Here is an 18,485-nt window from a genome sequence, read left to right as displayed (position 1 = left end):
AATTTCACATGGATTGCCGCACACAGACACACCCCCACACACGTCATTATATAGTAAGATATAATGAAAAATCCTGTGGCATTTTCCTTCAACCCGATGTCTTTTTCTTTATGAATACCCCAAGGTCTGCAGATTGTGCTGAAGTCCATCATGAAGGCCATGATCCCGCTGCTCCAGATCGGCCTCCTCTTGTTCTTTGCCATCCTTATGTTTGCCATCATCGGTCTGGAATTCTACAGCGGGAAGCTTCACCAAACCTGCCTGCCGTCTATGGATATCCTCGGTACGTCTCTTTCTGTTGTAAAGCAAAGAGGACAGTCCGGCCTCTGCATATATTTTTGTTTTATATTAATTTCTTGTTTAGTCAGTGTGAAAGTAAATAGTTCGACACTAGAGGAAAAAAGCTTTGGATTTGGTCCTGAGTTAGTGAGTGTGTTTTACCACCTCCTAAAATACTTTCTCACCATGTTGGAGATGTTGTTTCATTTCTGGGGCCATTTTGTTGTCCTGGTAGATAACTGGTTTAGCGTAGATAAGATGAAATCAAAAGACATTCTGTTTGAAGTTTGAAGAGGCACAAATGTTGTGACACTATTTTAAACGTTAATCTAAAACAACAGATTTTGGTTTCAGTCTCTCAGAGCTGGACTAAAAGTGTCTTCACACTCAAGTAACAACAGTTTTCACCCTCTACTTTTAGTGCTTGGAAAGCATTATGATGACCAGCAGTTTGATTGTATAAGGATAGATTTTGGCTTGACCATCTCGCCATCTGTGGGCACCTCCTGTCCTGAGGTGTGCCTGCTTTTATCACAATACCAGTGCCTTTAGAAGTTTATTGTAATGCTTTGTTCTTTGATTATTTATTATAAACTTTGATTAGTTTAGCAGCAGCAGAGCTGTGTATTGTTCCTTATTAAGGTACCGAATTCAATAACCCAGCACCAAGTAGTATCAGAACTTCTCCAGTCAAATTATACCTGCATTTCATCCCTTTTGTACTCTGATCTAGAAAAAATAATACTATCTGTATGGTTTTGCTCACAGCCAGTCGCCTCAAGTGTTCTTCAAATTAACGCAAAATAGAGATGCACTGATCCAGCTTTTTCAGTTTCGATACTGATCCCGATGCGGTGGCTTTCAGTATCAGCCGATACCCAATACCGATCCGATACCATGGTTGACCTAAAAAGCTATATACCTTTACATGTAGAACAGAAAAGACTAGAGGCATCAGGCATTGATGACGTCACAGTCCTAAGATAAAATGAAACAGTGTGAAACAGATTAATGCAATGATGAACTATGTCATTTTAACAAAAATAAACAATTGTTCAACAGCAGTTGAAATTGTGTGAAATACCTCCACACAGCAGATTCTCTCCTTCTCTCCATGACGTATGACGTAGCTTGTGTCACAATAGATTTAAAGGGAAAGAATCGCCTCAGGTATAGGTTGCATTTTCCGATACGCAATCCATCTATTTTGATGATATCGGGGCTGATACTAGATCCAGATATCGGATTGGTGCATCCCTAATGCAAAGTGCGATTGGCCCCATCGACACAATAGCTACAACCCATGCAGTCTGCGATGTGGTGAAGTTAAGCATGTTGTATTTGACAAAATTGGCAGTGCAGTGTGACAAGATTCCACCAAAACATTCAAAAGTATGGCTTTACTCCATGCCTGTGGTGTCTGGTGGCATTATACGCAACTGAATGCTTCCATTGACATGATGAGTACTCGAGTACGCGACTTGGACGGCAGTATTCATTCAACCTATAGTGTACTCCTTTTTCTATACCTTTATAAAAGAAAACATATACATCAGTTTAGCTGAAAGTTTTAAACATCAACATTTTCAGTCAGATGTTACTCGAACCTGTTGTTACAGGCAGAATGGTGACCAGGCATAAGAGTGATGTTTGGAAGTATTTCAACAAAATAAACAAATGTGCAGTGCAAGCTATGTACTGTTAATCTCTATAGCCTCTGCAGTCATTCGCACTACCCAAGTTCATTCATTTCTGTAATCACTTATCCTGTTAGGGGTCGCAGGGCCTGCTGGAGCCTATCCCAGCTGTCGTTGGGTGAGAGGCGGGGTACACCCTGGTACACCATGGAGACAGACAACCATTTATGCTCACATTCACAGCTAGGGGCAATTTAGAGTCACCAATTCACCTGCATGTCTTTGGACTGTGGGAGGAAGCAGGAGTACCCGGAGAAATCCCACGCTGACACGGGGAGAACATGCAAACTCCACACAGAGGGGCTCCCCCACCCCGAGGTTCGAACCTGGCACCCCCTTGCTGTGAGGTGACAATGCTAACCACTGCATCGTCGTGCCACCAACCAGTACCCAAGTTCCCAAGCCCATCCCTAGAATTAAGTTTAAAAAATAAGGTATCATTGAAGTACTCTGTTGGTGTCAGTATCCCTCTCAGGGCACTGGTTTTGGTACTGGTATCGTAATTTCTTAAACGCTGCCCAGCATGCACACCGAATGTGTGCTGCTCTCAAACACACGGTGTGAACATCTTTGTTTGAGAACCTAAGGCTTTCATAGATTACAGTATCAGCGAGCTCAAAGGTATTATTAGAGTTGTTGCTGGCTAATTTTGCTACTGCTTAATTAGTCAACAACTACTCTGTAATCAGGCGCCACACCATAGCATTTACTGTCAGCGCCCAGTACAACCTAAAGATGGATTCAGATATAAAACCTGACTAAGTATAAACAGTATTTAGAGCAGGAAAAACATTGACATATTTCTGTTTCTTAATTCTCTGATGGTCCCACACAATACAAGGCTTTAAAATTTCCTCTAGACATGTACAAAATATCCTGCTCTGAATAATTATTTGTGTCTGACACATCTGCTCCTCCTCATTGGAAAACATGCAAATGTTGCACAAGTTAAACTCAGATTTCAGGTGAGCACAGGGAACCTTTCTTCTTTAGCAGATTAAAGTGAACACAGTCTTTTAGAGTTGGACTCTTCACATGCATCCTTCTGCACAGGGAGAGTCAAACATCCAGGTGAAGGAGCAACAAGCAACACACATTTATGAGTTAAAGCACGAGTAGTACAACTATTGACGAGAGATTAAAGGGATTGTTTGGATCTTTTAAAGTGGGGTTGTATGGGGTACTTGTCCATAGGCAGTGTACGTACAGTAGATGTCACTCAACACGCCCCCAATTTGGAGAGGCAGTCTGACATGGAAGATAAGCTTCAGTTATAGCAGCTTCAGTTCCCTGTCAGAAATCGCTGTCTGATAGCAAGGGAAAATTGTGAAAATAATCTCAATACAGTGCTAAAATACTCTTTGCTGCTGCCCTCGTCCACAGCAGTAGGTTGCTTAGTGTCTGCGTCTGTACTCCTCCAAACTGAGGTATGCCACCTTGCATCTACTGTACGTAATACGTTGATTATTGATAAGTACCTCATACAGCCCAACTTCAAACACTCAGAACTATCCCTTTGAAGTACAGTGAAAAGGAGAACATCCAGTGAAATGGCCACACAGTGTGCAGAAAGAATATAATTTAAGTGTTTCCTTGACCCTTTGAAACGTAGAGCGACATCGCTTTTTCTGGTGCTGGTTTCAAAAGCCTTTCGCAAGTATTTAAACATTCAAAACCTGAGCAAGTTGGTCGCTTTCGTTCAAAAGCGTGGGGGAATTGCAAAAAAAAAAAAAAAAAAGGTTTACAAAATTATTTAATAAAAAATAGGGAAAAAGAAAGAAGCTAGGGAAAAACTGTATTTATAGTAATAATTATTGCATTTAATTAAAATTATTTCACAGAATTATTATAATTTTTAAACAGTCTTTCCATGTCATTTTATTGTTTGTTTGTTTGTTACTTTTTTTAAAATATTTTTTGCTAATTTTTGTGCTATTAATTTACTCTTTTTACTAATTTCTTGCTATTTTTTTTTTAGGTCATTTCTTCTTTGATTGCTCAGTGCCTTCTTCCCATGTTTTAAAAAGAAATCAAGCCAATTTGCTTCGGTTTCAAAGGCTTACAGCAATAATTCTGTAAAAAAAAATTAACATGTTATATCTTGTTTGTATAGTCCACACTAAAACCATAGTGTAAAAAGGAAAAACAAGATATACAATGAACGGTTGGAAAAAAATTGGACATGACTGGGGTGTGAGTCACAGACGTATATCACTTTCATCATGACAGCTTTTGGTATCAACAAAAGACCATCACCATCACTATATGTTTTGTTTCTGTAGAAAACGAGACTGTTGACTCGTCTGAGCTGGCGTTCGCCTGCGGCGTGAGGAAGTGTCCGGAGAAGTACGACTGCAACGACACCTGGATCGGACCCAACGATGGCATCACGCAGTTTGACAACATCCTGTTCGCTGTACTCACCGTCTTCCAGTGTATCACCATGGAGGGCTGGACGGCCGTTCTCTATAATGTGAGCTTCAGTTCTGCTGGGACAAAATGAACCGCAGTTGTTGTTGTTTAATAACATAAATGTTATTGGTTTCAGACCAACGATGCCTTGGGCACCACATGGAACTGGATGTATTTCATTCCTCTCATCATCATTGGCTCATTCTTTGTGCTGAATCTAGTGTTGGGAGTCTTGTCTGGGTGAGTTTGACACCTCCTTTGTGTCAAACACTGGCGTCTCTGTCTGTGTTATGCATTGTGTTTTTAATGCTTCCCTCCTCAGAGAATTTGCCAAGGAGAGAGAGAGGGTGGAGAACAGGCGGGCCTTCATGAAGCTACGCCGCCAGCAGCAGGTGGAGAGAGAACTTAACGGCTACCGAGCCTGGATAGACAGGGCAGGTACTGGGCAGCACGAACGACTTCACATCTGCAGACACACATTTGTTCAAGTCATGTGGAGGCATACGGCAAGGCAGGCTTCAGTGACTTGTGGAGGATGTATTGAAATGACATCTTTAGTTGTACATTTACTTGCTTTACGCTGAGAGTTAGATGAGAAGATCGATACCACTCTCATAATATTCACTTAAAGGTATACAAGGATTGTTGGTTACCGTTTGTCAGTACTTTCACTTCACCACCTAAAGTAAAAGCCAACCTCATATTCGCTCTTGCTTGGCTTTATGCCTTGTTATATTTCCAGTGGGGTTTTATTGGCACTGTTTCCTTCGGATGCCTACTGTTTACACTCTGGCTTCTGGTTGCTACCTTTTTATAAAGCCGCGGCCTAACCTGAACACAGTGGGGGTGCGCACCCATAAACATCTTGAACACACAAAAACAAGAAGAAAATAAGGAAATCGAAGCAGAAAAATACACCACCACATTTTTCTAGTGGGTTACAAGGGATGAATGAGAGGGATCACTTCTGTATGAGACTATACATCATCCTGTGTAGTATATCTTTAAATATGAAGCTGGCCCAGCTTTAGAGGTGTTGGCTGGTTATCTTTTGACAGAGCCAAGGTAGCTGTTTCCCCCTGCTTCCAGGCTTTATGCTAAGCTAAGCTAAGTGGCTGCTGGCTGCATGCGCCGAACATTTCCACTGCGGGGTGCTGCACAGTATAAATGTGCATGCATGACTTTTTATGTGCACGTGCTTACAGGAGCTACTACAGGAAAACCTTAGTGTACCAGGGTAACCCCAGTTCTCTGATAACCATGTGAGGTATTTCAGCTCACCTCGACGTGTTAGCTTGTTCGGTATGGTACAAACAGGTAAATGTCCGCCACAACACGAAAACACCCACCTGAACAATTGTTCATAACAAAATACACAATCAAAAAATCCTGACACCAGATCTCCACGTTTGGTGACGACCTTGATGGCTGCGTCAGAGAACAGTTAAATGAAATTCTGGACGTGAGGAGTGCTAATGATCTTCACGGGGAAGAAAGCGAGAATGAAAGGTGTGGTGCTACAGGTATTTATAAAGGGGGCTGGCCCGTGCAAGCTTCCGTGATCGGTCACGCCTGAATTCACTTCCCATAGTGAGATGCCGAGCGAGGTTTGAAACAGAACTGCTCAGACGTACTTCCATCACTGGTTCCATCAGACGTTAGTCCAAATAATGTGCGCTCGCTCGCCTCAGACCTAATTTCTCTCTGGACAATGTGTGCCAAAATTTCCAGTGTTTCATTTTGAATGGTGTCGGACATCCAGCTGTCTCCTCACTGAAGGTAGACACGTTCCCTGGGTAAATCATAAATACGTCCACTCACCGCCATAAAATTCCATCCTGATGGCTGTGCACCGGCAATGGAAGTCCCTCCTGTCCAAGATATAATTTTACGGATCTAAAAACCAGCTCCAAAAAAACTGTCGTAGTAATTTTCTGGTCTTTCTCTTACTGTTTGGTTCAGCCTGTCAATAAGCTCCCGCTGCTGCAAATAGGCCTCTCTCATAGCAGATATTTTGGCTTGTCATAGTAGGAAAAACACAAATGTCACTAATAATGCTAATGATGGTTTTTGTTCATTCATGTGCTCCAGTGACAGTGACAGTGAGCGAGCATGCAGGATACAAGGATCTTGAAATCCAAGCAGCTAATTGGAATTCAGCCATCATTGATTTCATGATTTACACCTGTGCTGACTGTGACATGTCAAAATGTCTTCCCTGAAAAAGGCCAACACTCCCCCAAAAGTCTAGCTGACCCATAGGCTGACCCCAGCCCTCGCACTTTGACACGAGTGATGATGTTGTCACATCAGATTGGAGGAATTAATTAAGTTTGCACCTTTTAAATATATTTTTTCATACATTTTATGGCAGGCACCTTATTATACTGTTCAAAATTTTAAAACAAATGTTCAGATAGCCCATTAGTTACGGTAAAATAGCCGGCTATTTACATACTGCATTGCTCCACCCCTTGTCACTCACCTATCTGTACCCAGGGTTGGCTGTATTTACCAGGCATGTATGAGAATGATATTGAACTTCTCATTGAAATCTTGGCGATAAATCAAATAAAAAATTTAGGACTACTCTTTTAGTTTGAGCACAAACATCATTCTTTTATTCTGTTAGTGAAACTTGCTGCCAAAAACGACTTCAAACGATGAATTAGAAGGATTTAAGATGTGTAGATACGTTATGATCACAGTGATTTAAGAGCTAAGCGATCGTTTTTGCAGCTGATTTTATAAAGCGATTTCTCTGCTACACACACACAGTTTGGATCTACAGTAGAGTAGCTTTGTTGAGTTGCACACACACACACACACACACACACACACACACACACAGTGGTGTAATGGCAATCTACATTGCCGGCCTCCCACGCACATAGAGGGTGAGAAAAAGGTGATACTGACTCACTGACTTAAATTTGTGTGCACGCGCATTAGTGTGAGTTTACATGCGTGTGTGTGTGTGTGTGAGTGCATATTTATGTGTGCATGGATGTGGGTGAGTGTGGGAAGAGAGAGAGAAACGGGAGAGAGAGATATTGCGGGAATGTAAGAGAGAATAAGAGCTCTTTCTCTAAAGAAGGTCATACTGGCCTCTCAATGCAGCGTTTACATCAGCTTGGCCTCAGTTCCTGTAAATGTTTGTCCTGAAGAATACAACCCTGCGATGTATGTTTCCACGTCTGATGATTTAGATTGTGCCTCAGCGAAAACAAATACGTCTGTGTTTAACCTCCAGTTTTATTGTATTACAGAGGAAGTAATGCTGGCAGAGGAGAATAAAAATTCAGGGAGATCGCCGTTAGATGGTGAGTTGACACACTTAAGGCTAATCACACCTCATTACACATGGATCTGTGATTATTGTTTAATAAACGACGGCCACAAAATACACTCTGTCTGACTAGATTCACTGGTGTCTGCTTTAACTGTGTATTGAAACATGCCAGACGTAGTTCCGGTCAACAGTTTTCCTACCTCTGTACTGTAAGGCATTGTGCGAGCTGCAGGTAACCATAGCAACAATGCTGATGCTTGATTTAACATTATGTCTCAGTGGTGACGCTAAAGCCCCTTACAGACATGCACCTCATTGTATGTAAGTGATTTATCATGTCGATCTCACGACTCAGTTTTGTGTAAAAACCACAACAGTGACACACTGTGTTTGCCTTTATTAAAAACACTGCAACATGTTTATCACTTAATTATCAGCTCTTATGCACAAAGAAAATAAATCAGTTGAACAAATGAGTTCAACATACACATATATAAGCAAAACAGTGTTACATATTTAACTTTTATTCCTGCCAGCTGCATGGAGAAATTCCTGCAGCTCGCTTTCCTTACCAGCAATTCCTTACCTTGTTATCAGGACATTAAATGGCCGTTATCACTGGTTATAAGCGTCATAGATATGCATTAGAGGGCTGTCGTACGCCTACTGTTCAGTTCAGAAGGCCATTATCAGGCTGTGATATGGCTGTTTATGATTCTTGTGAGGCAGCAACATAGTGGCTGCAATAATTATGACAGGAGGAAAGGAAGGAGTCAGGTGACATAGGATGAAGAGAAAGAAAGCCCATATCAGGCAGTAGGGAGGAGTAATAGATGGGTCATGCCTGGTGTGAAACCAAAACTCAATGTCAACTTATGTTAATCAGAGATGGTTAAACGTACCAAATACACCACAATATGTTTTCCCAAGTCTAACCACTTAGGCCCCATTTAACCCAAACCTGAGGCCAAAAACCGCTGATAACAGCCATTAACCTTTAACGGGTTAAAAAAAAATTGTAGAAACCGCAGGAAGAGCAACTGAGGAGGGATCCCTATTCCAGGACATCGATAAATACAGTTGTGTATCATCCGCATAACAATGGAAATTTACAGAGTGATTTCTAATGATGTTACCTAAAGGAAGCATATATAGAGTAAATAGGATTGGTCCGAGCACAGAACCTTGCGGAACTCCAAAACAAACTTTAGTACGTAAGGATGATTAATCATGAACGTGAACAAACTGAAAACGATCAGATAAATAATATTTAAACCAGCTTAGTGCAGAACCTTTTAGGCCAATTAAATGATAAGACTGATATAATGATAGACTAAGATCTAATAAAACAAGTACAGAGACGAGACGATAACACCCTAATTGGTTGCCTCGTAGCATGTGAATGAAGTGTAATTCCAACAAAGGGTCCCAATGGACATTATGAAATAGGTGGTAGAATAAAATTAAAGTTAGATACTGAACTAATAAATGATGAAATTGATGAGTTAGCGGTGAGCAGTGGGGGCGAGCATCCCTCGAGCTCTCTTTGTAAACTGATTATTCCTAAATTTAGGCATCAGCAGCGAAATACGCTTTTAAAACGTTCACTGATTCACCCCGCGAGAGACCTGAGAGCACTATTCCGCCTTCATATCATTAAACAGTAGTGCGACCACTCCCTCTCGTGCATAACATATGATCCATGAACATATCACAAGGGCAGCCTCTCTTTGCTTCTTTAATAAGCGTCCATGGTGTTAGGGTGCTTAATTCTTGCATTATAAATCATGTGAGTAAATTCAGTCCAATATGTGTACACTGTTCTGTCCACAGAAACAATTTGCTTTATTGTTGTTTTCAGTGCTGAAGAGGGCGAGTAAGAAGACTGGTGCACGGAGAGGAGCACCAGGGGACGAGAAATACACAGACATGTCTACTGCAAGTGAGTGATAAGGTTATCATTTCAGTCTGCCTTTAGAGCACGCTCCTTCCCTTTAGTGATACTTTACCTACATATGACCCCTTCCTCATTCTCCTGCAATTCTCTGTCTTCCTCCTGTGCTTCTCCCTCTGTCTCGCTCAGGCATGTCGCGATCCAGGATGAACTTCCGCAGCGGCCGACGAGGCCCTGCTGCCTACCTGCGGCGTAAAGAGCGCATGTTACGCATCTCCATCCGCCGCATGGTGAAGACAGACACTTTCTACCTGATGGTGCTCAGTCTGGTGGCTCTCAACACCATCTGTGTGGCCATCGTACACCACAACCAGCCCGACTGGCTAACCATCTTCCTCTGTGGGTTTCAGTTTTTAATGGTTGCGCTGTTTCTGTTTTTTTACATTATTCTGTGATTTACTACTTAAGAAATAATTCAGGTTGTGCCTGATGAATGTTTTTGGCAGACAGTCACCTCCCTCCCCACTGACTTAATTGCATTTTTTTCCTCTTCTCTAGACTATGCAGAGTTTGTTTTCCTGGGGCTGTTTTTGGCAGAGATGTTTTTGAAAATGTATGGCCTGGGTTTCCGGCTCTACTTTCATTCATCTTTTAACTGCTTCGACTGTGGGGTGAGGTCTTTCATCATCTCTTATTCTGACTCCACATTACACGACAAAAGAAAAAAAAGTGACTAAAAGCAATTATGTTTTATATTATTAAGGAAAACATTTAATTTCTGGTGAAGAAATCAGATTTTTTTTGTTATCCTAATTAACTAATGAAGCAGTGATTTTATGTGAGACGTGCTTTTTGTTATTCAAATCTGTTTATTAAATTCCAGAGTATAGATAATAAACACACAAACATTAAAGACACATACAATGATACATGAGTACCCTGTAATATTTAGGGAAAATTAAAGATTAAAAAAGGAGGGGAAGCTTTTTGGCCAGCTGTGATCGCAGTCCTCTAGGACCCCGAATATGGTCAACAAGGGGTTTGGATCAATAACTGCGCCACTTCGTTTTGAAGGGGATTTAAAAAAAAACCTGTCCATTTGCTCTCATTTACTCCAGATTAAAAAAACAAAACATGCTGCTGGTCAGATGGAGCCCATAATGAGAACATTATTGTTTTAATTGCTGACATGTTTTGCAGGTCATTGTCGGCAGCATCTTTGAGGTGGTTTGGGGCTTCTTCAGGCCTGGCATGTCATTTGGGATCAGTGTACTGAGGGCGCTGAGACTTCTGAGAATTTTCAAGATCACCAAGTAAGTAGGACATCGAAAAGCACAGCATTTCAGCTAAATTTGGCCTGGGTTGTAGCTGGCATTGCAGATATGAAAATTTAATAACTGCAGTTGCAGATATTATCGGTTATCAAATATGCCTAAATGGTTCTACACATTCTGGAATCACATAACCTTACATTTTATTGAAATGGCCCAGTATGTTGGACTTGGGAGGATATATTGTCAGAAATTTGATATAATATTAAACATCAAAACTGCAAAATCATCTGAAACTAAGAATTGTGTTTTTTATAGCTTAAGCCCAACTCAGACCAAAGATTCGAGATGAGACAAAAACCGTTGCAGAGAAAAGTTGCAGCGGTGTGAACTGCCCGGTCTGAACTCAACTCAAGCCAGCTGATGTCACCTGCAACTCATGTGTATATATCTCACTATCACTATCCTCATTCATATTTTAAAAAGCTACAAAGTATATTCTGCCACAAAATAAGCCTGAGGAGCTGGTATCAGAACAGGAGCACAGAGAGTTGTTGCATAGAGATGATACACCGTCTCATCTAGTTGCATTGAGGTGAATCAGCAGGTTTATAGAACGTTGCAACGACACATTGCAAGTAGTTGCATATTTCAACTCATCACAAATCTTTGGTCTGACCTGGGCTTTAGAATGAGCTGTTTATATCTACATACAGAGCAGGTCCTCTTCCACGAAGGTCGTCATGTTGTTTCTGCAGTAGCCCAGAACAGACAAACCAAACTCTAGCTCTAGACAGAGACACTTTTTCTTTCACGTTTTGTGTGTCGGCCACCATAGTTCTACACACACACACGCACGCACACAGGAGAATTTCTCGTTGATAGCAACCTGCAACCTCACAGCTAGATGCCACTAAATCCTACACACTAGACCTTCAAGAAACATATTGCATCACAGATAGAACACACGTCTTTTCAAGGGCATCATATCTTTCAATATAAAATATGCCAATACTAGATTAAGGTTGCATTTTTTGAGGTTGGTGCGAATGCAGAGTCTCTTTTATTGTTGCTTGCCCAGCAGTTTCTTTGGTTGCTGCTGAACACAATGATTATCCTACTCATGGAAATTCATCACGACAACTGATTGTGAACGTTTTTCACAATAGAATCGTATATTGTCCCATCCCATGATTGTAGTATATTTGTGTATATATTTCCACAGAGCTCTGTTCAAAAAGTCTGTGATTTCTCTCTGTCAGATACTGGGCCTCTCTCAGGAACCTGGTTGTGTCCCTCATGAGCTCCATGAAGTCCATTATCAGCCTGCTTTTTCTTCTCTTTCTCTTCATTGTGGTGTTCGCTCTGCTGGGGATGCAGCTTTTTGGGGGAAGGTGAGTAAAGCCTCCAAGATTCAAAACTAAGATCCAGACTTTCTTCAGTTGTCGAGGCCTGCTTTTCTTTTTTGTTCCTGATTTGTGGTGCTGATGTTCGTAAAATATTTCAAGCCTTATATCTGATCACACCGCAGTCTTAAAAAGGTAGCTACACACCCTGCAAACTGAACAGCAGTTTCTTCAATGATGAAGATGAGAGGAAATGACATGTCCGGATGAAAATAGCTCCGCATCCTCCTCCTCCTCATCTTCCTCCTCCTATTCTTCCTTGGTCATATCTGACCCTGCTTTCTATCTGCCTTCCCTCTAGGTTCATCTTTGAAGATTACACTCCCACCAACTTTGACACGTTTCCAGCTGCCATCATGACAGTGTTTCAGGTTTGGCTCCCACAGATCCCCTCATTCTGCCTGCTCTCCATGACACATTGCACCCTGGGATATTTCTCACCCCAGGCGCAGATTAAACAACTCTGCTCACTCGCTCTCCACCCCCTGCCTCCGCTATCATCCCACACATCCATGCACACATATGCGCACATGAATATCAGACAAGTGAAACGTGAACGAGCCCACATCAGATCTGCTACAAAACCAACCACACTGTGAAAGAGTGTTTTGATCAGCACACATAGTAATTACTTATCTCGCTGCCATTTTAAATACCACATCGTGAAGTGTTTTGCAGACAGAGAATATGTCTCCTCTTTCATGTATTTATAAGACAATCAGATGTGAGCAATGTGATTACTTATGCTAAACATTCTGTGCATTTATCTACAGATTCTGACGGGTGAGGATTGGAACGAGGTGATGTATAATGGGATACGCTCGCAGGGTGGAGTGCAGTACGGCATGTGGTCATCGATCTACTTCATAGTGCTCACCCTGTTTGGAAACTGTATCCTTATTGACTCTTCAAAAGCTCTGACGTAGCATCTGAGTCTGTACAGCGGAGGAAAACGGACTCAGATCCTTTACTGAAGTAAAAGTAGCAATAGACCCTTTTAGGGCTGACATCATGATGATGTCATTTTATTAGCTGTAGGCAAAACACGATTCGCCCCCACAGGGCTGTAGGCTACATAGGAGGATTTTATACAATGATGACATGTTGCTTAAGAAAAATATTTAAAGGAATAGTTTTGCATTTTAGGAACTCTGTGTATTTGGTCTTTGGACTGTGGGAGGAAGCCCACGCTGACATGGGGAGAACATGCAAACTCCGCACAGAAGGACTCCCCCACACTGGGTTCAAATCAGGAACCCTCTTGCTATGAGGCGACAGTGCTAACCACTGCACCACCATACCATTTAGGTTAACTGGTGACTCTTAATTGCCCGTAGGTGTGAATGTGAGTGTGAATGGTTGTCTGTCTTTATGTGTGAGCCCTGTGATAGTCTGGTAACCTGTCCAGGGTGAACCCCGTCTCCTACCCAATGTCAGCTGGGATAGGCTCCTGCACCCCTGCGACCCCTAACAAGATAAGTGGTTATAGAAATTGAATGAATGAATGACCAAACTCATGTTTGTAAGGTAACGAGCTGCCGGTTAGCTTAGCTTAGCTTAGCTTAGCATAAAGACTGGAACTTAAGATTCTTTTGTCATACAAACTCAAAGTCTGTTTCAGTCTTATCATGTTAGATTTATGAAAGGGAGAGGGAAGGACAAACAGGTTCCCACAGGTTGGCGTGTTTGTTCTTAACTGCCTGACTACAGACACACTGCTGAACGTCTTCTTGGCCATCGCCGTGGACAATCTGGCCAACGCACAGGAACTGACAAAGGTTTGAACTGATTTTACCTAATGAATAAAATGTATGTATTTATCCACCTTCAATGACGCAAGTGTAATATTTATGTGCACATTATTTTTGTCTTTATCAGGATGAAGAGGAGGAGGAAGAATTCTTCAACCAGAGATATGCCAGAGGCAGAGATGGCCTGATATCTGAGTAAGTTACTGTTTCAACAGCTAACAAAATGAGCGTTCTAGGATGAGATACTCTCAAGTAGTTCTTAGTCGTGAGTGTGTGACTGTTTCTCAGATCAGCGCTCCTCTTGAGCAAATGGAAAATTTAAATTGGGCTGAAAATTTGTCACGATTCTTAAGATTGTTTTGTAATTTTGCAGCAGATGCAATCAGTTGAATCAAGCTCGGGCTTACATAAGACACAGTATGGATGCTTGTGGGAGAACTGGTGGTGATCCTGAGTTTGATCATCGTGTTACTTCTGTTATTGGAGAGAGGATGTGTAAAAAATCAATTAGATTTAACCAGTAAGATGTCCACAGTGTTATTGATTGTGGACTCTGAGAACCAGTTGAAGGTGTATGTAGTGAATGCTCAATCTGCTCCTCAGTGCCTCTAGCTGCATGGTGAATGCAAAGTTAGAAAGGCATGTCTATGACATAACTCTGGATGTTACCTGAATGTGCCTGATTTAAAAGCATGACCTCTTACAGACGGATTTTGCAGCATCGCTGAATCTTCCCCTACGACAAGCAGGGTGTCTCTGCAGGTCAGAGACTTTGAATGGGCATGGTAATTGTCAATTATTTTTTAATTTGGCCAGTCAGAGGCTTACAATTTCATGAATGCACCACCTGAACCAGTTGTCAATCAGTTTTTTTATTCAGTGAATCACTTCACAGTATTATATGGGGGGAGGTACACAAGAAACTCACACTATCCATTTGTTTTATACATTTAAGGCCGATACTGCAGGGATTTCAGTTGTGTGTTGCTAAAGGAAAAAAGATTATCAAGCATTTCTGCTAACCATGTACGTGTTACATTTGTTGAAACGTTTTGTGTCATAACAACACTGTGGTCAATGTGGCATTAGCTTTAGGCACAAGTACCACTTGGTTAGGAAAAGACCATGTTATGGCTTGAAACACTTGGTGGCACAAAAGCCACCAGAAAAGCAGGGATGGGTCGGTAATATACAACCAGGTTCAGCAGCTCAAACGCTGCATTGTCTCTTTAAAAAATACAGAGGTTCCTTGGCTCAACACACAGCTGAGAAATCCCACAATGTGTCACTGAAAACACCCAGATTTGGTGAAAAAAATACCCAGGTTTGGTGCCACAAACTCCGCTGGGAAGTGGCACAACATGCCGCTAAAAACACCCAGGTTCCGTGGCACAAATGGACACACCACTGGGAAATGCTGCAATGTGACAGTGAAAAACACCCAGTTTCTGTGGCACAAACACTGCTGAGAAAACACCACAGTGTGCCTTTAAAAGCACCCAGGTTCCGTGGCTCCATCGCAGCCGAGATATGCCACAATGTGTCGCTAAAAACACCCATGTTTGTTAAAAATCACCGAGGTTTGGTGCCACAAACACCGCCACACTGGTAGAAACTCAGGAGTGCCAAAAGACAAGCGGCTTTGTTGTTTGTTGATTATGAACAGTGGTCTGCAGCTTGGCAGGCATCTTGCCTAGGTGACACGCCATCCACCATCCCCTCCATCTCCCAGTGACAGACTACGTCACTTTAGTGTTGATATAATAGGTATGAAACGTGCAAATGTAACGAATATGTGGCTTGCAGAAATGAACAGTGCCAACATTTTCTGCTGGCGACTGGGCTGGTGTTGCTGTCTGTTGATGCTTTGATCCTTTGACTAGAGCTTGAACAGTTTTTTGTCGTAACAGCTAACGTGACATGTGACTCTAAATATCAAGAATTTATACTATAAATCATATATTAATGCAATTATTATCACGTTGTGCTGAATGCTACTACTCCTGGCTCATCCGGGGCCCGGTCAATTACAAACTGACAACTGGTTCAGGCAGCGTTTTGGTGAAATTCATTTTTGATTGGCAGAGGATTGTAAGCTTCCAATTGGCCAAATTAAAATATGATTGACGGTAACCCTTCCTATTCAAAGTAGTCACCCTGCCCTCTCAGAGTCTCCGATCTGCAGAGACACAAGCTTGTCTATAACTGTCTTGGCCTGTGAGTGGTAATGGGCAGCCTCTTTTGGTAATGAGATTCTTCACTGACCTCCTGCTCCTTCCGATGACCTGGTGGCGTTCCCACAGGTCTAATGATCCAGTAAGTCAGGAAGAGGGCAGGAGGTAGTTTTCAAAGATTTTTGGAAACAGCGGGAAGTCTCAGTGTGTCACTCTACAGGGAGGAGGCACACTTTGGACTGTGTCAGATTTTCCCTACTTAGCATGACTCCGTCTGATCAGCGCCACCACTGTGATAATGGAGAAGCTGTAGGGAGGAAAAGCTATGACAGCACATGTCACATCAGGGGCGTTACTGACCTGAAGTGACAGATAACCAAAACAGTAATTACATAAGACAACTTGAGTGTACTGCAGGGACACATTAAAGGGAAACTTTGTCATTTTTTCTAATCTGGACCATAGTATCTTATGTTTTTGTGTCTTAGTGACTAATGGGAACAACAGCTTTGGAAACTGGTCCAGTGTTGAGCGAGAGGCCTGTGCTTTTTATTTTTTACCACCGACATGTTCACATTATTATTTTATGTGTCTGACAGCTTATTGAAAGGATCCTTTCAGAGATAGATCTTCTTCTGAAAGAGTAAGATCCTTTTTGTTTAATCAGAAACAACCCTGAAATCTCTATCGCCAAACCCACCAGACTAATTTTATCGCCATCAAACACACTTCATTTAAATCCAGCAGAAACAAAATAAAAGTCACAAAAACTGTCTTTGTTCATCTTTCCACCGTTCAACAAACACCAACTCTGATTTGGTTGAAATAAATCCTGATATTAGTCACTTAGATGTGAAAATATGCAGGCTAAAATTGATGTTTATTTAAATGGAGTCTGGTGTGTTTGGTGATGCCACTTCTGGGGCTGTTTCTGATTAAACAAAAAAGATCTGACTGTTTAGGGATTCTTTTCCATAATGCTGTCAGACACTTTTGATAATAACTTGAGCCTGTCAGTGGCAAAAACAAGAACTTTAAGTGGACAGAATTGGACGTGCACAAATGCTCCAAGTGGTTATATTGCAGCCTGTATTGCTTCTGCTGGCTACAGCGGTCTCGCTCAATACTGGACCAATTTCAAAAACTGTTGCTCCCATTTTTGTATATTTTCAACCACTATTACAAACCCTCGGCATTTCTGTTACTAGCTACATTTTCCAAACCATATTATATGATTATAGACTGATGAATGTGTTTTTCTTGCTTAGGTGGATCCTTTTTTTTAGTTCACGCCAGTACAAAAACTCAACTTAAATCAAGAAATCAGCTTGAATAAACAAAAAACAAAGATTACAGAAGGACATTTAAATACCATTGAAACAGCCATGAGAATAGAAAATAAAAACAAGCCAAAACAGTAAAAACAAGCTAAATTCAGGCTAATGCCAAAAACACACCAAGCAGTGGCGAAGTGCAGCTCTTCACAATTATTAAACTTCTCTGCAGCCAAGAGGTGTGTTCATGTGTCTCGGGTGGGAAGAAATTCTTTGTGACATATGTCAACATGTCACAGGAGTCACAGGACTCCGTTTACTGATTGGCTGCAAGTATTCTTTGGCCGCAATTTGCTGCATCAGTTGGCTGCTACTTAGTGTGTTTTTAGCACGAATTGTAAATAAAATCATAGATGTAGCTTCTTGGTCCTTGATTTAAAGAGGTTTTGTGTTTTTGCATCAGATCTTTATGCATAGACCTTTATACCATATCGAAATGCGTAGGCACCTACTTGAAGGCAGGAAAACAAACATTGATATCACTGCAGGCAGTAAAATGAGTGTTTACATGATTAGTAGTTAATAAGCTAAAACATGCAAAATTCCTGGTGAAATTATGGCGTCTTCAAACTACCAAAAAATCATTTAATAATGTTAATAATAAACTTTTATTTTGCGTGGCAAGTTTCTTATTGAAGTTACAGACTATGTCACGGACACAAAAAATGTGATGATGATGAAATGATATGAAAATCACCTGTATACGACAAGTTACTGGGTCTCATTCATGAAACGTGAGCAGAATGAATTTGTGTGTAAACTGTTCACAGAAGGAAATTTACGTGTTTTTCGGCATTCATCAATGTGTTAGTAGCTCTGATCTCTTAGTAGGTACTAACAGAATCTACACCTGCTTCTGACTGCTTGTAGAGCTTGTGTCAATAAGGAATGCACATACATATTGTTTGTCATTATTAGAAATTATCATTTTAATTCGTATCGTGCTCTGTTATGTTACGCAGATGCCTTTGAAAC

The 18,485-nt window shown here is 41.4% G+C and overlaps 1 protein-coding gene across 1 annotated transcript in view; it reads left to right on the top strand.

Annotated features, from left to right (window-relative positions):
* LOC125901916 (voltage-dependent R-type calcium channel subunit alpha-1E-like) overlaps nucleotides 1-18,485 on the top strand; it is a 94,522-nt gene that overhangs the window by 44,937 nt on the left and 31,100 nt on the right. Inside the window, exons 7-20 of the mRNA XM_049597935.1 lie at nucleotides 125-283; nucleotides 4,259-4,449; nucleotides 4,525-4,628; nucleotides 4,711-4,826; nucleotides 7,658-7,711; nucleotides 9,542-9,622; nucleotides 9,764-9,973; nucleotides 10,133-10,245; nucleotides 10,775-10,887; nucleotides 12,108-12,239; nucleotides 12,553-12,622; nucleotides 13,025-13,142; nucleotides 13,962-14,029; nucleotides 14,130-14,197. Of these exons, the coding sequence (XP_049453892.1) occupies nucleotides 125-283; nucleotides 4,259-4,449; nucleotides 4,525-4,628; nucleotides 4,711-4,826; nucleotides 7,658-7,711; nucleotides 9,542-9,622; nucleotides 9,764-9,973; nucleotides 10,133-10,245; nucleotides 10,775-10,887; nucleotides 12,108-12,239; nucleotides 12,553-12,622; nucleotides 13,025-13,142; nucleotides 13,962-14,029; nucleotides 14,130-14,197 (1,597 nt within the window). The remainder of the gene's footprint in view (nucleotides 1-124; nucleotides 284-4,258; nucleotides 4,450-4,524; nucleotides 4,629-4,710; nucleotides 4,827-7,657; nucleotides 7,712-9,541; nucleotides 9,623-9,763; nucleotides 9,974-10,132; nucleotides 10,246-10,774; nucleotides 10,888-12,107; nucleotides 12,240-12,552; nucleotides 12,623-13,024; nucleotides 13,143-13,961; nucleotides 14,030-14,129; nucleotides 14,198-18,485) is intronic.

The sequence above is a fragment of the Epinephelus fuscoguttatus genome, linkage group LG15 (genome assembly GCF_011397635.1).
Source record: "Epinephelus fuscoguttatus linkage group LG15, E.fuscoguttatus.final_Chr_v1".
NCBI classification, from domain to species: domain Eukaryota; kingdom Metazoa; phylum Chordata; class Actinopteri; order Perciformes; family Serranidae; genus Epinephelus; species Epinephelus fuscoguttatus.
The sequence above is the reverse complement of the archived record's forward strand: the minus strand, read 5'-3'. Positions and strand labels throughout refer to the sequence as shown.